The sequence below is a fragment of the Delphinapterus leucas genome, chromosome 12 (assembly GCF_059928025.1).
Source record: "Delphinapterus leucas isolate spDelLeu-1000000601 "Yukka" chromosome 12, BTC_Dleu_Yukka2, whole genome shotgun sequence".
Classification (NCBI taxonomy): domain Eukaryota; kingdom Metazoa; phylum Chordata; class Mammalia; order Artiodactyla; family Monodontidae; genus Delphinapterus; species Delphinapterus leucas.
Window position 1 is genome coordinate 16,926,414 of NC_143140.1, and position 18,415 is coordinate 16,944,828.

Below are 18,415 nucleotides of genomic sequence, written 5' to 3' on the forward strand. Positions count from 1 at the left end.
GAACGTAATTTTAAATTGCTTCACAGTATTCTGTTGCATAGGCATACCATAATTTATTTAACCCCATCTCTTATTGTTACTATCAGACAACTTTAAGTTTTTCTTACTTAAAAAAAAAATCTAGGAAGAAGATTTTTTTTTTTTTTTTTTTGCGGTACGCGGGCCTCTCACTGTTGTGGTCTCTCCCGCTGCAGAGCACAGGCTCCGGACGCGCAGGCTCAGCGGCCATGGCTCACGGGCCCAGCCGCTCCGCGGCATGTGGGATCCTCCCGGACGGGGGCACGAATCCGTGTCCCCTGCATTGGCAGGCGGACTCTCAACCACTGCGCCACCAGGGAAGCCCAGGAGATTTTTTATTAATCCTTTTAAGCAGTTTTCCTGAGTGGCTACTCTGTGCCTCATCTCTGTGCAAATCTACATGGTTAAGTTTTTCTTGTGTATTGCGAGAAGGAAGGCATAAACAGGGAGGCTGCATCAATTTAAAATCTGCACAGATGTCATTTTACGAAACAACTAGGTGGTTCTAAACCTTTCTAGAAGACTTCTTGGAATGCAACATTATCAACTAATCTTTTGGAGTGCTTTTTACATTTTCCTGCCTCTAGAATAAACCTGAATTTATTGATCTATCTTACGAAGTGAAGCTTGGAAAGAATTTTCTCCAGGTTTCCAACTTCCTTTTCTCATCAAAGAGAGAGTTTACCTGTAGACCCTCTGTGGCCCACAGTATGTTGACATGAGGCAGAATTTCAGCCCCTGTCCTGGACCTGCTGAATCAGCACCTGCATTTCACTGTGATTCTCATACACATTAGAGTTAGAGACGCGCTGATTTAGACTTTGACAGAGCCCACACTTGACCCTGAACAACAGAGGTGAGGAGACCAGACAGGCAGTAACAGCTGTGTCAGGGACACAGGATGTGCACCCAAAGACCCACTTGGACCCTTTTCACTTTACCCAAGCCCTGCCTGCACAGGAAGTCGGCCACTAAAGATAGGAGTGCGGAGGAGACAGGAGGACATAGGGACGTCTGCTAGCTGTTCAGCAGGGTGAAAAAGGGTGGAACAGGAAAGGGAGGAAAGCGAGTTCCTGGACTCCAAAACCACAGTTGGTCTAGGTGCTACTTTCCCCCTTATTTAGCACATAGCTTTGTGAGGAGACACCCTTGGCTGACCTCTTTTCTTTTTGCATTTTGTCCCGTATTAAAATGTGACCATCCAAAACTTTTCTCCATGAATTAGAAACTTTAAGCTGTTAGGGACTGAATGTGCCTGTTTTCCAACAGTTGCTGGCAGTTCCCTGTTTTATGGTGTAGCCATGGTGAAACCTGAGTCATCTGAACATGGTGACAGCACCAATCAGTGGGGAAGGAGCTACAGACAAGCCAGGACGCAGGAGCTGGAGCTCAGCAACTGCTGGGCACCCTGGGCCGCTGGTCTTCCTAAGGATAGGAGAGCCACCCGAATTCTAACGTGTTTACACAAATTGCTCCAGGCTTCACAGTGCTAATGAATACCTTCTGTAGCAGAAGTGCTTAGCGATAGCCCACAGCATAAAGCATCTCCCCCGACAGTTGTTTCTCAGAGTTCTGAGGAGCAACACCTAACTTCCGCATGTGCCAGAATTTTCCTCCTCTTCTTTTTTTTTTTTTTGGCGGTACGCGGGCCTCTCACTGTTGCGGCCTCTCCCGTTGCGGAGCACAGGCTCCAGACGCGCAGGCTCAACGGCCATGGCTCACGGGCCCAGCCGCTCCGCAGCATGTGAGATCCTCCCGGACCGGGGCACGAACCCGTGTCCCCTGCATCGGCAGGCAGACTCTCAACCACTGCGCCACCAGGGAAGCCCATTCCTTTTCTTTTTTTAAACGGAGAAACCACATTTTTCCTGGAGAGGTAAACGATATACGTGAGTTTTTGTTTCAAGGGAAAGAAGTTTTTCTCTTGTGCCTATTCATTCGTATATATTGAACAACTACCAGAAAATACACCCCTGTTTGGCGTGTGTGTGTGCGTGTTTGCCGTTTCTCTAAAATTCTGACTCATCGTCTGGACGACAATGACTGATTTTTTTCCACCTCACAAGGTTGCTATGAACATCTCCGTACAAGGATGGGCCTGTTCATGCACCCCGGGCACGGGCGGTACAGCGCTAGCATAAACAGCCCGAGGAGCCGGGTGGCCAGGGCAGCAGGGCTGCCGCCCGGGGTTTGCGGTGCGGCCCGGGGCGCCGAGCAGCGCCATTGCGATGCGGCGGGAGGGGTGGCGCCGCCGCGATCCGGCTCAATGTAGAGCCCTCGCTCCGCTCGCAGGCGCGCCCAGTGCAAACTGCTAAGCCTGGAGTCGGGGAGATCCGGGAGGAGGTGGAAGGCCACACCCCGCGCTGCCCGCGAATTTCCTCCGGAGCCCGCGGTCGCCGGGCAGACGCCGCCGAGATGCGGGGCCCGCGGCTCGGGACCGCCGCCCGCCTCTTCTGCGTGTGGAGCGCGGCGCTGGCCGCCGCCCCCAGGTAGGAGCGCGGGACGGCGGGCGCGGGGCGGCGGGCGCGGGGCGGCGGCGATCCCCAGCCGGACCCCGGCCTGGAGATTTGATCATGCATCGCTTCCCCTCGGTTCTTCGCGGGACAGTTGCTCTCTCCACCCGCGAGGTTGTTTAAGCGCCTCTGGCCGTAACTACTTTCTAAAGACAGCATTTTATTTTTAGTCCACGTTGCCTCTGCGTTCTTCTCAACTTTTAGCTCCCAAATAATGTGACTTTTTCTTTTAAAGACATATATATATATATTTTTTCTAAACAAGATGCCTCAACTTTGGCAATGACAAGGCAATGACAAGGTAGCTGAAGTATGGGTTTAGGTGCAGACATCGTGGGAAGATAACGAGTGAGACACCTAAGTAGTGGAAAGCACTCCCCCGCTTCCCCCCAGAGGTTTTTGCCCTTGAGCCCTAATCCCTAGCTTGGGCAGGGAAAGTGCTGTTTCAGCGATTTTTATGCTCTGCTCTACCTGGAAATGTCAGCACTGATAGTTTAATTTCAGACGGTATATTTTAATCAGTGGTGTTGATTAGATGATGTTTTCTTGGGTAGATGCCCAAACATAAAGGTTTCAATAAGAAACAAGCAAAATCCGTGTGTGTGTGTGTGTGTGTGTGTGTGTGTGTGTATGTGTGTGTGTGTGGTGTGTCTTTAAGCCAAGAACAAAAAATTACGCTGGGATGATGTCTTCTGTAAAGGAGTTTAGAGGCTTGTATTGATACTTTGCCAATAACTTCTGCGTGTCCCAGTGTAAGCCATCCTGTGCCATTTGTGGTTTATAAAATGGAAATAATAACACAGGCCAGTCCTCTAACAGTGCATGGATTACCGCATTAAAATTGACTTATGGGAATGTATCACTAAAACGTGATAAATATAATGAACACTGCTGTATGTTATATATGAAAGTCATGAAGAGAGTAAATCCTTAGAGTTCTGACCACAAGGAAAAATATGTATTTTTTCTATTTCTTTAATTTCGTATCTATATGAGATGTTGAATGTTCACTAAACTTATTGTGATAATCATCTCATGGTGCATGAAGGTCAAATCAATTATATCTCAATAAAACTGGATAAAAAATGGATTTATGGGGATTATTGTTGTTTCAATAGCATTTCAGTGCAGTTGCTAAATGGAGCAGTGAGGCAATATTAATTGGAACAGTTGCAACTGGCACAGTATAGGGAGCCTATGAAATTTGAGGATCTCAAAAGAATGGAGATGTGACGGTAAGAAACTTTGTTTTTCCCTTGTTGTTGGGAACTCTTTAGGCCCAAGTTTCTGGTGACAGCCCCTGGGATCATCAGGCCGGGGGGAAATGTGACCATTGGGGTGGAGCTTCTGGAACACAGCCCCTCACAGGTCACTGTGAAGGCGGAGCTGGTCAAGATAGCCGCGAACCTTGCCGTCTCTGTCCTGGAAGCAGAAGGAGTCTTTGAAAAAGGTAAGATAACAGCAGAGTCTTAACTCATCTGCAGTAATAATTGGAGTATGTTAATAAAGCCACGTGCTATGTGATGTAGTGGAGAAGCCCCCCATTTTCAGTGGCTTACACAATACCCTTTTATTTCTTACTCATGTGGAGTCCAAAATGATGTTCCTGGGATGCTCTTCCAGGTGGAGATTGTGAGGCCCGGGTTCTTTCCCCTTTGTGGCTCTGTCGTCACCAGTACGTGGCTTCTAATCTGCAGGGGAAGAGCGTGGAGTGTCTCCTGTGGGAGGTCTTTATGGGCCAGGCCTGGACGTGGCTCATATCATTCCTCCCTCCTCTGATGGCCACGTTTAGCTGCACAGGAGGCTGGGCATGTAGGACAGTGTGTGCCCAGAAGAGGAAATGGGCGTAGTTAACAGTCTGGCACAAAACCATATTCACGTATGGTTTATGCAAACCAGGTATGACCATATTTACTGGATGCAGAGGATTTTACTAAGTAGGCCTGTGGGTAGGAAAAGAAGAACTAAAGTTAAAATCTAGTTTTATGGAATATTTTTTAGTTTTTTAAGTAACAGGAAAAAAGAGAAAAATAATGTAAAAGAAGTCGGAGGCATTTGTAAAAGAACCCACATATCTTGTTTTAAATTTGGGTTCTAACCAGGCCCAGGATTAAATTGGGTCAGTGAATGTCTTCTTTTTCAATACTAAGGGCAGAATAATTTGGGGGGTAAATAGTTAAATAGGTAAACTTTCTTTCACATTAAAATGAACATTTAATATTTTTCTAATTGAAAGAGTAATATATACTCAGTGCTAGCAACCTGGCAAATACTGGAAGTAAAGGGAATAAACCAAAATCCTACCTGTAATCCTACCACCCAACTGTAAACACTGTTAACTAGAAGCATGTTTAGATGTTCAGTCAGAGGCCAGAAATTGAGGCATAACTTCCTATAATGTTGAGTTATCCTTTAAAAGAATCATTTAAGGGCACAAAATGAAGGGTGGATGAGATTCCACAGTAGCTCATTATATAAATGTTTATCCTTTACCAGCATAGAGAAATTAACACCATCATGAAATGAGATAAAATCAAAGTTTATCTACATCCGAGGTTCTTTCTCCGTTGGGAAGTTGACTGACTGGGTGGGTAAGTTTGGAGTCAGGAAGAGGTGATGTGTGCAGGGGCCAGGCCACTTTGTCTTTCATAGGAGTAGTGTCAGGAAAGCGGGAGGCCTTGTTTCCCTGGAGAAGCAATGCAGTTAGCGCTTAAGATCTGAGACTGCGTCTTAGCACTAGCTGTGTGATCTTGGGCAGGTTACTTAAATGCTCTGGGCTTCAATTTCCTCATCTATAAAACGGGGATAATGTACTTCCCAGGGCAGTTATAAAGTTAAAATCAGTATCTAGTACCTATTAGGCACTCAATAAACAGTAGCTGTTAATATTGTAAATAGGAATACTATTGAAGAAGATGCAGGAAGCATCATTTCCTTTTTACATGGGGGCAGATCTCTTACTTTTATTATTGAACTACTTATTCTGAAAATGAATGAATCTTGGTCTTGTGATAATGGCTAAAGAAAATATTGAAATACTAAGTCACAGCAGACCACACTTAAGGTAGTTCCACATTCATTATTTATTCATTAAGAATTATCATTTTGGCTCTACTAGTGTGACAGTTTTACTACAATGCAAAGGTCCAGAATAACAAGGATGATCTTGATAAATACTTGGGCTTTGCTCGGACATTTGCGTGTGCTTATTCTAGAATTTCTCCTATGTTGTCTTTTCTGCAGTCTCCTTCGTCAGTCTTGTTTCTTTTTTTCTGCAAATAGTACGAACACTGAGGTGCTTGTTACTGTGGCTTGGTTTTAAACTTTATTCTTAGATTTTGCCTTTGGGAGGAAAGTTCGTCATGCTTTTGGGTAAGGCTGAAGTGGGTCAGACGACACTATCCTGGGAGCTTAATGGATCTTTGAAAAAGAAAGAGAGAAAATGCACTACTTTTAGGGGCTGTTTTGGACGCAGTTGACATACAGTTTCATTGAAAATACCATTGCAACCCTTCTCCCTCTTTCAAAGGAGAATGTTAACTTTGTTATCAGGGGCTGTGGGTCATTGTTCTCAGAGCAGATGCTTCCTGTAAAGTTAGGACTTAAGGACCAAGACATTTCTCCCTCCCTGTCCTTACATCCTTTGCTTTATCTGATTTCTCCAGGTGTAACAATATGTAGATAAAGGAGGACTTTCTAAATTAGTGGGGTCTGGATCTTCCTAGGATTCACTTTTTCCTTGCCACATAAACACAAGCAAATAAATACATTTTAGGTCTGATTATTTCATCATTTTCTTATGATGGACTCCAAGAGGTCCTGCCAAGGAAAGATTGGTTTTAATAAAGGTCTGCCTGCTAGCAGAGCTGGGTAAGGAGGGGGATTGTTTCTGAGTGGCTGTTTCTAGCAGTCCTGCTGTTCTTAGAAATTCCTGGGGCAGGGCGGTGTTTCACCATAACCAGAATGCCTTTCTAGCTTAATTTGTGTCAGAAATAGTAATAGCTAAAGCATTAGAATTGCAGCATATACCTTCCTTAATAAAGGCAGAAAAGTATGGCTTGTCCTCAAGGAAAAGTTCATTTATTTGTTTGGCAGATATGGGAAAAATTTTGTTTACATTCCCATCCTTGAGGCCAGTAGCATGGATTGCATGACAGTTAGTTTATTCATGTTTAAATATATTAATTTTATATTTATTGGGATCAATTAATTTTTATTTATTTATTTTTGGGTGAACAATAGCCCTTGAGAAAAAGTGTTTCTAATAAACTTTGAGGAGTTCCCTAAGGGTATATTAACGCGTTTTTAGTGGTGACATTCAGATACTGAAGTGTACTTGTCATTGTTACGAACACCACTCTCTTCATCTTCTATGGTGAATCTTATCTTCCGTTGTACAGAAGAGTTAGTTAAGTAAATGTAATTGACAAAATTCAGCAGGTAGTAATTACCAGAGAAGATGGAGCATCTACTGGCGTTTGAAATCAAGTCAGACTGTCTGTTGGTTGGAGAGTGAGTCTGTCCCCTTATTTCTTAGCTTCCTGGCGTTTACCTCTTCCTTTACTGTGATGGTGCCCTGGAGTTCCATGCCAAATCAAGAAAAAAACTGTAGAACATTGGAATTCACAGGTCATAAATGAGACCTATCTTCTCATCTTTTTTTTTTTTTTGTGGTACGCGGGCCTCTCCCATTGCGGAGCACAGGCTCCGGACACGCGGGCTCAGCGGCCATGGCTCTACAGGCCCAGCCGCTCCGTGGCATGTGGGATCTTCCTGGACCGGGGCACGAACCCATGTCCCCTGCATCGGCAGGCGGACTCTCAACTACTGCGCCACCAGGGAAGCCCTCTTCTCATCTTTTAAAGTGTGTGAAGGAATTGAATCATTTCTGATATCCTGGAAACCATAATTTCTGCTTTATTTCCCGATCTCTTTTTACAATTTGAAATGTTCATTTGTAAACTTTCATTGTTTTTCCTGAATGAAATGTACTTCAAATAATAAAGAATACACCCCTTTCCTCCACTGATGAATTCTTTGTCGCTGGTTTCACATATACCTGATATAAGATAAAAACCTAAGGAACCACCATACTGTTCTCCATAGTGGCTGCACCAATTTACATTCCCACCAGCAGTGTAGGAAGGTTTCCTTTTCTCCACAACCTCTCCAACATTTATTGCTTGTAGACTTTTTGATAGCACAGGGAACTCTGCTCAACATTCTGTAATAACTTAAGTGGGGAAAGAATTTGAAAAAGAATAGATACCTGTATATGTATAACTGAGTCACTTGGCTGTACACCTGAAACTAACACAACATTGTTAATCAACAATACTTCAATATCTTTTTTGATGATGGCCATTCTGACTGGTGTGAGGTGATACCTCATTGTAGTTTTGATTTGCATTTCAATATAATGTAAAAAAAAATTCTCCCCCCCACCCCCGGCAAAAAAAAAAAAAAAAGAAAAAAAGAAAAAAACCTAAACAGAAAATCTCAGCTGCAAACTTGGGTGCAAGGCAGGGCATCTCCTGGCCTGGAGGCTCTTCTTATTTATTTATGGCGCCGAGCCTGCTTCCATCTTTCCACTGAAGGGTTTGGGTGAGGTGAACTCTATGTGTATGTCTGTATCCTTGTATAACTTGCCTTTTCTTCTTGCCCTAAAATCTTGGAGAGCTAATAGGGTGTTTACCTTCTATTCTTTAAGAATGAAACATTCTTCTTTGTCTTTATTGTCTTTTTATCTCTCTCCCATTGACTATGGGGGTACTTTATTTTCTATCTTGATTCAGCAAGGATGGGAAGTCAGTATTTCATAATTGGAAATATTAGCTGAAGAACTTAAAAAACTCATCCAATTCAGTTTGGATGGCTTTCTGGTGGAAACAAAGCTCCTGACATACATTTCATGGCTTGTAGATCAAAATCAGTAACTGGTTTTTATGAGCGTAGATGAATTAGTATGCTCTGCGTGCAGGTCTCCCAGGGAAGGTCTGCACGGGCAGCTGTGCCAGTAGAGCTCATTTTGAACTTGCAGTGACATGAGAATTATTTTTAAAGGGTGTAGGTTCTTCTTTCACATGTCTTTGGTATTGTGTGTAGTATATATTAGTAAGAAGGTGGGACCTGAGGATAAAGGGCCAGAGTGTAGTCACGGTGAGCGTGGGCTCTGAAGCCAGGCTACCTGATGCCCTTCCATCAGTGGTTGTGTGTCTGTGGGCTGTCACCTTCTCACCAGGCTTCAGTTTAATCATCTGAAGAGCAGTGGTTTCCGCCTTGTACAGTTATACGGTTAATGTGAGGGTGAAATGAGGTAACGTTTAAAGCACTTAAGCCCATAGGACTTTACTCAAGAAATTGGTACCTGTTGTCATTAGAAGATGATGCCGACAGTTATGTCAGAGGCAATTCTTAGTCACCTGTTGGGATGATCTCGAACTGGGGACTCTATAAAAGGCACCTCACTAGGAGGGGATGGGAAGGAACGTAACATATTAAATTTTGAGTGTCCTTATAGTGCCAGGGACTTTATGCACAATTTTTAACTTCAATAACCCTTGGAGGAATGCACTATTATCTTCATTTTAGAGATAAGAAAACTGAGGCTAAGAGAGAATAGTTTTCCTGGGATAACACATTAAATGGTATAGCCTGAATGTGAAGTTGGTTCTGTTGGTACGGATGGTTCTGAAGTTGAAGGTTTTCCACTGCCTGAAAGAGCATGAAATACTTTTTGTTTGCGATATTGATGCAGTGTGGTATCAGTCTTCCTTGAAAATCATTTTCTCGTTTGCTTGTGGTAGTTCAGAGCTGGATCTCATGAAATCTAATCTGGATCTGAGAGTTGCAAGTTGCAATGCCAGCTCTCCTCCTAATTTAGTTTGGGCTTCGTAGAATTTTGGAGCTGGTCGGGGTCTCAGAGATAAGCCAAATCAATCAGCTAGTTTATGGCTGAGGAGACTGAGGGGTGGTGTCTGGTGACTTGCCCAGGGTGAAACGCCTTTTGGTGGTAGAGCTGGAAACAGATCACAGGCACCCACATTTGCAGCCGAAGCTACTTCCGTTACACTCTAGGAAACTCTCCGAACATATGGGGAACTCTGTGTGAGGCTTAGGGTATATTTGCGAATGTTGCTTTATCTGATACGGAAGAAAATAAGGCTAACTAAGGAGTTTAGAAATGCTTACCTGCATTTTTGTGCCAGTTTCTTGTTTCAGCTCAAGGTGGAGTTGCTCTTTATGGACTAATCGTTCTGCAAGGGGTGGGAGTGGGTGGCTAGGCACCTCAGATCTTTTCTAAAACTAAATTCTGTTGCTGTGTTTCTCAAAATGTGAGTCATACTTATTCAAAATGCAGATTCATGGTCACCCTCTCTAGACATGGGTAAGGTCTGGGAATCTAAACTTTATTTTAAGCAGTCATCACAAGTGATTCTCAGCTGTGAGAACAACTGCCCTTCGGTTAGAAGGACTCTCATGGATTGTTCCGACCAAGCACCGGAAAACCTGAGGGTGAGAGGCAAGCCTTTGCAAGTTCTGTGATGATTCAAGACAGCTGAAGGTCCCGCCCAGATTTCCGTATTTGCCTTTCAAGTGGCCCCTAGCTCTAAACGTTGGTGTTAATGTAAAGCAGTGGAGAAACAGGTCTTGGGGTTTGATTATCAATCAGTGATGGAGTGAAGTTGAAAGTGAACAGACCGATTCTTCAAACTCCAAGCTAAACATGTACCGCTGCTCTTCTAAAGGGGAATGAGTCACTGAGGGCTTGTGGTGGGAGCAGAAATCAGATCCTGTAAGAATCTGGGCGGGGTTGCTGTTTGATCCATTATGTTGTTAAGAAGGATTTACAATGCTGGAACTCCTTGTTTCCCGGATGACGTTTCCCCCCATTAATTTATTATCTATTGATTATTTGCGGTATGTGACACATGAATGAATGGGGGGGTGTGACAGAAGAGGAAGGAAGGCATTAGAGAAGGTTCAGAGGTTTCAGAAGGATAAGTATAATGTTAAAAGTGCAGAGGCTGGAGAGTTTTTATTTCTTGTTTGTGTCGAAAATTCAGTGTGGTTGGTAAATAGTGCTGCTTTTGTGTGACCCTGTGCCTGGTACTGGTACCTTTTACACCCAGAGCTGTACAGATGTCCATTCATGAGTGGTCCACCTCTGCTGATGTATTTGGCATTTTGTGGGAACAGTTACTTCACATACGAGAGAAGGGAAGGGTGTGCCAGAGGAAAAGAGCCCAGGGCTGGGAGTGGCAGACAAGAGAAGGAGACAGAGCTTCGTGTGTGTGTGTGTGTGTGTGTGTGTGTGTGTGTGTGTGTGTGTTTTCTGAAAAGATGTTACATTCTGCTTTAGATGTAAGTGTGGGGAGGCACCCAGGTGGAGATACGCAGCAGATGAGTTTGAAATTGTAACTAGGGGTAGAGTTGAAGGCGTTGTTTTCATAGAGGCAGACAGTATTCGAAGTCTTGGTGGGAAGGCGTGGGATGTACAGGAGGCAGCGCTTATGGAAAGAACAAGCCTGATGACAGGAGCTTGCGAGGAGGGAAAGAAGTCATTGAAGCTCCTGGCCCGTGAGCAACCGAAGCAGGGATGGATTGGAGACGCTGAGACGTCTCAGAAGCCAAGGGAAGGAAGAAGACCAGGAAGTTAGGTCTTGACAGTATGTAGTGTCCCAGAAGGTCAGAGAAGAGAAGAGGACAGGAAAAAGGGCACTGGAGATCCTCAACTGAATGCTTTTCAGTTGATTGTTGGGAGCCAAGTTTTCAGTAATAAATAGGTGGTGAGGAAATATAATCAGAAAGTGTAGCCCACTCTTTTTAAATTTTTATTTATTTTATTTTTATTGTATCGTATTTATTTTACTTTTTGCGGTACGCGGGCCTCTCACTGCTGTGGCCTCTCCCGTTGCGGAGCACAGGCTCCGGACGCGCAGGCTCAGCGACCATGGCTCACGGGCCCAGCCGCTCCGCGGCATGTGGGATCCTCCCGGACCGGGGCACGAACTCGTGACCCCTGCATCGGCAGGCGGACTCCCAACCACTGCGCCACCAGGGAAGCCCTAACATTTAGTTTATATTGTACCATTTTATTTATTTTACTTTTAGTGGGTTTTCATTTGACCTATTTTATACTCAGTGGTCTAAATGGAACAAAACGTTTTTATGAAACTGTTATTTATTGAGATATTTGTAAGCAAGGGGAAGCAGGAGAGAAAAAACTTAAAGGAGTATGTAGGGACCAAAGGAAACTTTTTTGTTTTGGTTTGTTTGAAATACTTATGTTTTCTGTATGGATTAAATTCACTGAAGAGTTCCTTGGCTTAAAAATGACATTAAACCACGAAGCAGAAACATATTTTAAGGTTTTGTCTTCCATGGATCTGTGGTGGAAACCCCATTCCCCACTTTGTCCATCTGTGATCGAAGAAAATGCTGAATAATGAGGGTATTGATGAAAGAATATTTAATAACTTGGTAAAGAGGTCGAAACTTTTAGTTGCAAAAGTGATTTCCTTAAGTTCATTATTGTACATTACCGAACAGCAGAGAGTTGCCAAAAGTAATTAACCAGTAAATACTAAGCCAGGTACATATATGGTGGAAAATCCTTTTTTTTCCCGATAGAGAATACTTCTGGACCTAGTTGGATTTCCAATTACACACTCTCCTTCCCTTCAGGGATTTTCTGCAGAGCTGTCTGGTGAGCACAGATGTCAGAAGAGGCAGCATATGGCATTATGGAGTGTGTTTAAAAAGTTAAGGAAAGGTTAGTTTTTGTGTATGCTTATTACACAATTTAAAAATAGCTTTGACTCTATTTGTAAATCAAATGACGGCCAGCTCTCAGGCCTGTGCCAAGTGTGAAGCTTTAAAACAAGGTTTCTTTTGAGTGGATTTGGTGGCATTGGGAAGGAGAAAGCACTGCAGGAATTTTAAGATCTACTTTCTCTGGTTATACACAAAAATGATCTGAGTTTTACAGAGATTATCTGCAGTAACATTGAGAAGGACTTCACAGAACAGAGTGCGTCTTTAGTCAGTGATTAAGAATGTCGTGCAGCATTTGAAGAGGTGGTGACTATTTCCCTTGTCTGCGTAGAGCCAGGAGCTCCGGCAAAAGGGAGAAAAAAATGTTCACAACAATTTGCAAATACAATCGATTTCATCCCCAACCTAGCAACCACTGAGAATGAGATGACTATTTCTCATCTGCACTCCTACCACCCTGCCCCCGATTTTATATTTTGGTGCCGTAAATTACTGCTAGAATGTTAGGGCGTTCAAATAAGACTTTACTAAGTGCCTAGGAAATTCCAAGCTGCCCTTGTCAATTTAGAGGGAAGACAAGTTGCAAAAAATGTCAAGTACTTCAAGTCGACCTTTTAATAAGGACACGTGAGACAAGTGAGTGGACTTTAAATTGGATCTCTCTGCACATCCTTTGAGTCACCCCCTGAATCCAGCAAAAATTAGGGGTTTGTGGGAGCCTCTCTGCTCCTGCACCCCAGCTTCTGGGGGCAGCTGTGTGTTTCTTGGGTCTGTGATGGACACGGTCACATGTCAGAGCAGTGAGACCCAGGCATGCAGTCTACCCCCTCTTCCAATTTCTCTTTAATGAGAAAACCCCTCAAAGCTTTGACTCTATGAAGAGTCCCATTAAAAATAGAAGTTCTGTGAATGGGATCTCCGCACTTCACATCTGGGTAGCTGGCTTTGAATCGCTGAAATGCTCGCCCTTCAGTTGATCAACCTACTAGGTTTATTTGGATTGGAGACTCGAAGCTGTTTTTTACTTTCTCCTTGCTTAGTGTCACTTAGATAAAAATAAATTACGCCCCCTTCCCCAACACACACACAGACTCACAGACAGACACACACAGACACACACGCAGACACACACACAGAGACACACAGACACACACGCAGCCTTTAGTCTTGGTGAGATTGCCGGTGATGGGAGGTAGCCAGTATGTCAGGCCCAAAGGAAGCACATTGTTTCCTCCAGTCACTGGGCTGAGAAAATAGTCAAGCCCGATGGTTTATCCTAAAGTCACAAAAAATCAGTGACTCTCAATAATCGAGGGCGCTGTTTTGCTGGGGCCCAGCTCCCTGCAGTTTAGTATTTCTCATTTTATTCCACTGTGCGACGTTGTGGTGGGTACCATGCTCTACCACCCGGAACCAGCCTGTCGGGGATGAAGACTCATTCCCTGAAGCTGCTGGGAATGTTGCAGCCCACCGCCCTCCAAGCCAGCTTCCTGGGGGCTGCATCGCTAGGGAGACTCACCCTGCCCCAGGGGAACTCCTCCTTGGGTGGAGGTCCAGCCCCTCCCCCCAACTCAGGACAAGTCTCAGGGGTCAGCGCTGCTTCTGAGGGCGCCCCGTGGACGCGGCTCGAGCCTGTGTTGAGGCTCTTCCCCTCCCCTCATCCCCAGTCCTGCCTCTGCATCCCTCCCCTTCTCTAGGTGCTGGTCCCAGGCTCTCGTCCTGCGCTTGAATCACCGTGTCCGAGTCGGCTTCCCAGGGAACCCGACCGTAGACACGTGTGGTTCTTGTTTCCTTTGAAGATGGGTTTTTCCGATCTTGAAATTAGCTTCAAATGTATGAAAACGGTGTAGTGTGAAGAACTGATAAAAAGAGTTAAGAAATTTTCTAGCTTTTATATCCTTTCCAGAAGTTCTTGTATAACACGAATTGTTTCAATTAGCTCCACCATTGCAGCGCCTATAGTGTAACTGAGGGCTGGGAGAAACATTGTGGAAGAAGGATCTAGGTTCTGGTGATGACTAACCTAGAGCTGAGGAGAGCCCGGAGTCCAAGGGGATTGCGATGTTGAACCTGTGTGACTGAGGCAATAAGGGTGTCAACATACACAAAGAGGCTACACAGGCTGTGCAACTTTTATAATAATCAAAGGTGGGTAGAATGCAAGAACAAAAGTACAGCTGCCGTTCTTCTACTGAGAGGCAGTGGCTTAGAATCTTAGCTCCGTTACTTCTTTCCTGTGTGACCCTGGGGAAGTCACTTAATAGCTCTGTGATTCAGGTTCTCATTTGTAAAATAAGGATAATAATACTTAATATTGCTAGTTAATCTTTTTTATTTCAAACGTGTTCCAGTTATCTTTTGCTATGAATGAACCTCCCAACACTTAGTAGCTTCAAACAGCAATGGTTTATTATTTCTTATGAGTCTCACTCAGTCCACTTGTACACACAAGTTTGATGATTATTCGCCTGAATCAGTTATTACCATTATTGTTGTGGAATTTTCTAATTCCATCATTCCCTATACGTTTATTTATTGGAATTCTATGGTAAAGAATAACTTTTTCTGAATATATATATATATATATATGTAGAAGTGAATCTGTTTGCTGTACAGCAGAAACTAACACAACATTGTAAATCAACTCTACTTCAATAAAATACATTAAAAATTGTAAAAAAAACCCCTTTTTCTTCTCCTTCATTTAGTCATCTATTAAATTATATATCAGCACAAACTCATACTCTTATTTTATTCAGTAGGTTATAGTCCATTATTTATTTGAATGTTCAAGTTATCTGACCATTATCATAATAATGTTCAACTTGAACGTTCAAATAATTAAAAATATTTTTTTCAGATTTCCCATGTTTTCCCTGTCCACATGCATGGATAGCCTTCCCTATTATCAACATCACCCGCAAGAATGGCACTTTTTTTTTTTTTTTTTAACCAAGGATGAACCTGCAATGATGCATCATAATCACCCAGAGTTCATGGTTCATGTGAGGGTTCACTCTAGGTGTTGTGAATTCTGTGGGTTCTGATGAATGTGTAATGACATATGTCCATCATCATAATATCACACAGAGTATTTTCACTGCCCTAAAATTACCCTATGTTCTGCCTGTCAGAGATCAGTTGACAGTATTTATAGCATCTATTTCTGGGCTGTCTATTCTGTTCCATTGATATATTTGTCTGTTCTTTTGCCAGTATCACATGGTCTTGATTACTGTAGCTTTCTAGTAAGTCTTGAAGTCAGGTAGCATTATCCTTCCAACTTTGTTCTCCTTCAGTATTACGTTAGCTATTCTGGGTCTTTTGCTTCTCCAGGTAAACTTTAGAATCAGTTTGTTGACATCCATGAAATAACTTGCTGGGGTTTTGATTAGGATTTAGGATTGCATTGAATCTAAAGATCGAGTTGCGAAGAACTGATGTATTGACAACTAAGTTTCTCTATTTATGAACATTGAATATCTCTCCATTTATTTAGCTCTTTGATTTCACTTATCAGAGTTTTGTAGTTTTCCTCATCTAGATCTTGTACACGTTTTGTTAGATTTATGCCTATTTCTTTTTTTTTGGTGCTAATGTAAGCGGACCTTGTAATTTAACTTCAGGTTCCACTTGTTCATTGTTGGTATACAGTGACCATAATATTTTTAGCTGAGAAAACACTCTGTCCACAAGTGCTGAGCTACCCGGTAAAATCAGAGAAAATTCTGATGTGTGGAGGGTATTCTCAATTTCAATTTTTTCCCATATTGAACTGTTTATGTGTTTCAGCCCAAATATTTTGCAGGGTCTGCCTATGCCTCTTCTCAACAAATATTTTTACAAGACAGAACTTGTTAGTTGTCTCTATTTATGGTTCTTTTGAGTGTTTCATCAAGTTTAGTTGCTGCACCATTATGGGGCTTCTCAATTTCCCTTCAATTCAGTATAGAATATGCTGAACAGAAGTTTCTTCCCACAAATGGAGATGTTCTCAAAGCATGATTATACAATTTCAAAGTTAAATCTTGTGCAGGTTAAACCCATCTCATATTAATATTTTGCTAAACCAAAAAAAGATCCGGGACAAATACTCAATCAGAATGTGGGGATAACAGTGTGACCCAGACCATTCTGGTGAGGGCTCGCCTGTCTGAAAGGCCTTTTGTGGTCTGGTCCAGCCTCATCTCTACTGCCTCCCCTGCCTCTGGTCGTGTCTCACACAGCTCTTCTCTTCAGTAGACTCCATGCCTTTGCACTTGTTGCTGCTCTGCCTGGAAACTGGTCCCCTGCATTCTCACCTGGCTCGTTTTTCCTTATCCTACAGCCCTAGACTGCATCATTTCCTCTAGGCGCCTCCCGTGGCCCCTCTGAAGTGCCCTCCCCCGCCCCTATTGCAGCCGTTCCGTGTGGACCTATATCTGTTCAATTGTTCTTCCTCCTTCACCTTTTCAAGACATTCTTTGTCCTGTGTCCTAATTATTGAAGAGCACTGCTCCTTGCTTCCTAGGGTGACAGCTATTAGATAAACTGATCTGTGCTGTGTGATCAGTGACTTGATGAGTTGCTTATCTGCTTCTGAGAACATACTTGTAGTTCACTGAGGCCCATTGGGGCAGTGGTCAAAGTGGGGTGCACACATCTGGGAGTCACAAGACCATTTATAAGGGAGTAGGTAGAAAATATACTAACTTTTATTTCCATTATTTTATTGAGAAAAACTAAGAAAGTCAGGTTTTCTAATATTTATATTTTGGTTGAGAAAGTGCATGTATATAACTTTATAAATCTAACTTGACATGGTACCATGCACCAATATTCGTGTTGATTGAGTACTCCATCGTAAACATCTGAAGCCCACTGCCATAGAGGCACACTGACATGCCAGTGGGTGACTCTTCAAGCTTTCTGGCAGTGTAATGACATATTTATCAAGTGTTTCCTACATGCCAGCCACTGTTCTGTACCGTTTACAGGGATTGGCTTACTTATTCCTTACAGCCACCTTGTGTGATTGCCTTCATTTTGTGGGTGAAAAAATTGAACCTGGAGAATCAGGTAACATGTTCAAGGACAGGACTAGTATGTGGCTGATTTGGGATAGAACCTATGTGGTCTGATTGCAGAGGCCACTTGCTTAACCCCCGCTCCATACCGTACCTGTCTGTTCCCATGGGGTGGGCACATGTGGCCTCCAGGAGGAGAGGGACCATGTCTGTCTTGTTCACTGTGGTACCCTTATAAGTGTTTCTTCAATGAATGAAGGAACCGAGGGCCTGTCACCACCTCTGAATTCATGTCCCTTAAATGGGAACTTTGAATAAGTACTCTTTTATTTTTAACTTGAAACATTTTTTCCCTTGCAATAAATAGAGTTGATGAGAAATTGGCATGGGTTAAATTAGCAGTCTTTTTTAGGAACTTAACATGAAAAATGTCTGCATCATTTTAATACCAATGGTCAGTTACGAGTCCCAGCCAACCCCTGATGTGACTAATGCCTTCCTTTTTTCCCTTTATCATGAGTGTATGAGAAATGAACATTAGAAATGAACCTCAGCTTCCCTCTGTACACTGTATGGAGTGTCCCTCAAACATGTACAGCCTTAAAAGGGTAACAAGAGCAGTAGCAACTTACACATGGAAAAGAGAAGCAGAATGTAACTAATTTTTTGGGAGAGGTTTACCCACTGATCGCCTTTTAAGTCTTAATTCTTTGGCACAAGGATACGTAATAATCTCTCAGGTGTTCTGGGATTTAATAAAATTGTTTAGGTTTGGCTAAATAAGTTTGTGATTCTGTAAGTCTGATTCCCTCTACATCTGAAAGACTATTAAGAGAGTCTTACAAGTTTTGTATTATATCACTGTATTTGAATTATGACTGTTTTCTTCCCCGTTTTCCTTTTAGGCTCTTTCAAGACACTTACTCTTCCACCCGTAAGTATTTATTAAAAGATTTGGTTTCAGAAATATACATTGCGTCCGTGAAATAAATGAATTAGTATTTTATTGGCTTTTATATTAATTTACATTCCTTGTGAGTTTGATGGAGTTCAGTTCCACCTTCAGATTATTTAAGAATAATATTACTTCAGGGAGCTTGG

The 18,415-nt window shown here is 43.0% G+C and overlaps 1 protein-coding gene across 3 annotated transcripts in view; it reads left to right on the plus strand.

The window, feature by feature from the left end:
• The first annotated feature begins 1,685 nt into the window (after positions 1 to 1,685).
• Positions 1,686 to 18,415, plus strand: part of CD109 (CD109 molecule) — a 113,549-nt gene continuing 96,819 nt past the window's right edge. Inside the window, exons 1-3 of one of the 3 annotated variants that reach the window (XM_022590370.3) lie at positions 1,686 to 2,507; positions 3,809 to 3,981; positions 18,220 to 18,248. In XM_022590370.3, the coding sequence (XP_022446078.1) occupies positions 2,434 to 2,507; positions 3,809 to 3,981; positions 18,220 to 18,248 (276 nt within the window). In that variant the 5' untranslated portion in view covers positions 1,686 to 2,433. Of the gene's footprint in view, positions 2,508 to 3,808; positions 3,982 to 18,219; positions 18,249 to 18,415 lie in introns of those variants that run through there. The other 2 variants (XM_022590371.2, XM_089921744.1) reach the window with 2 other exon arrangements.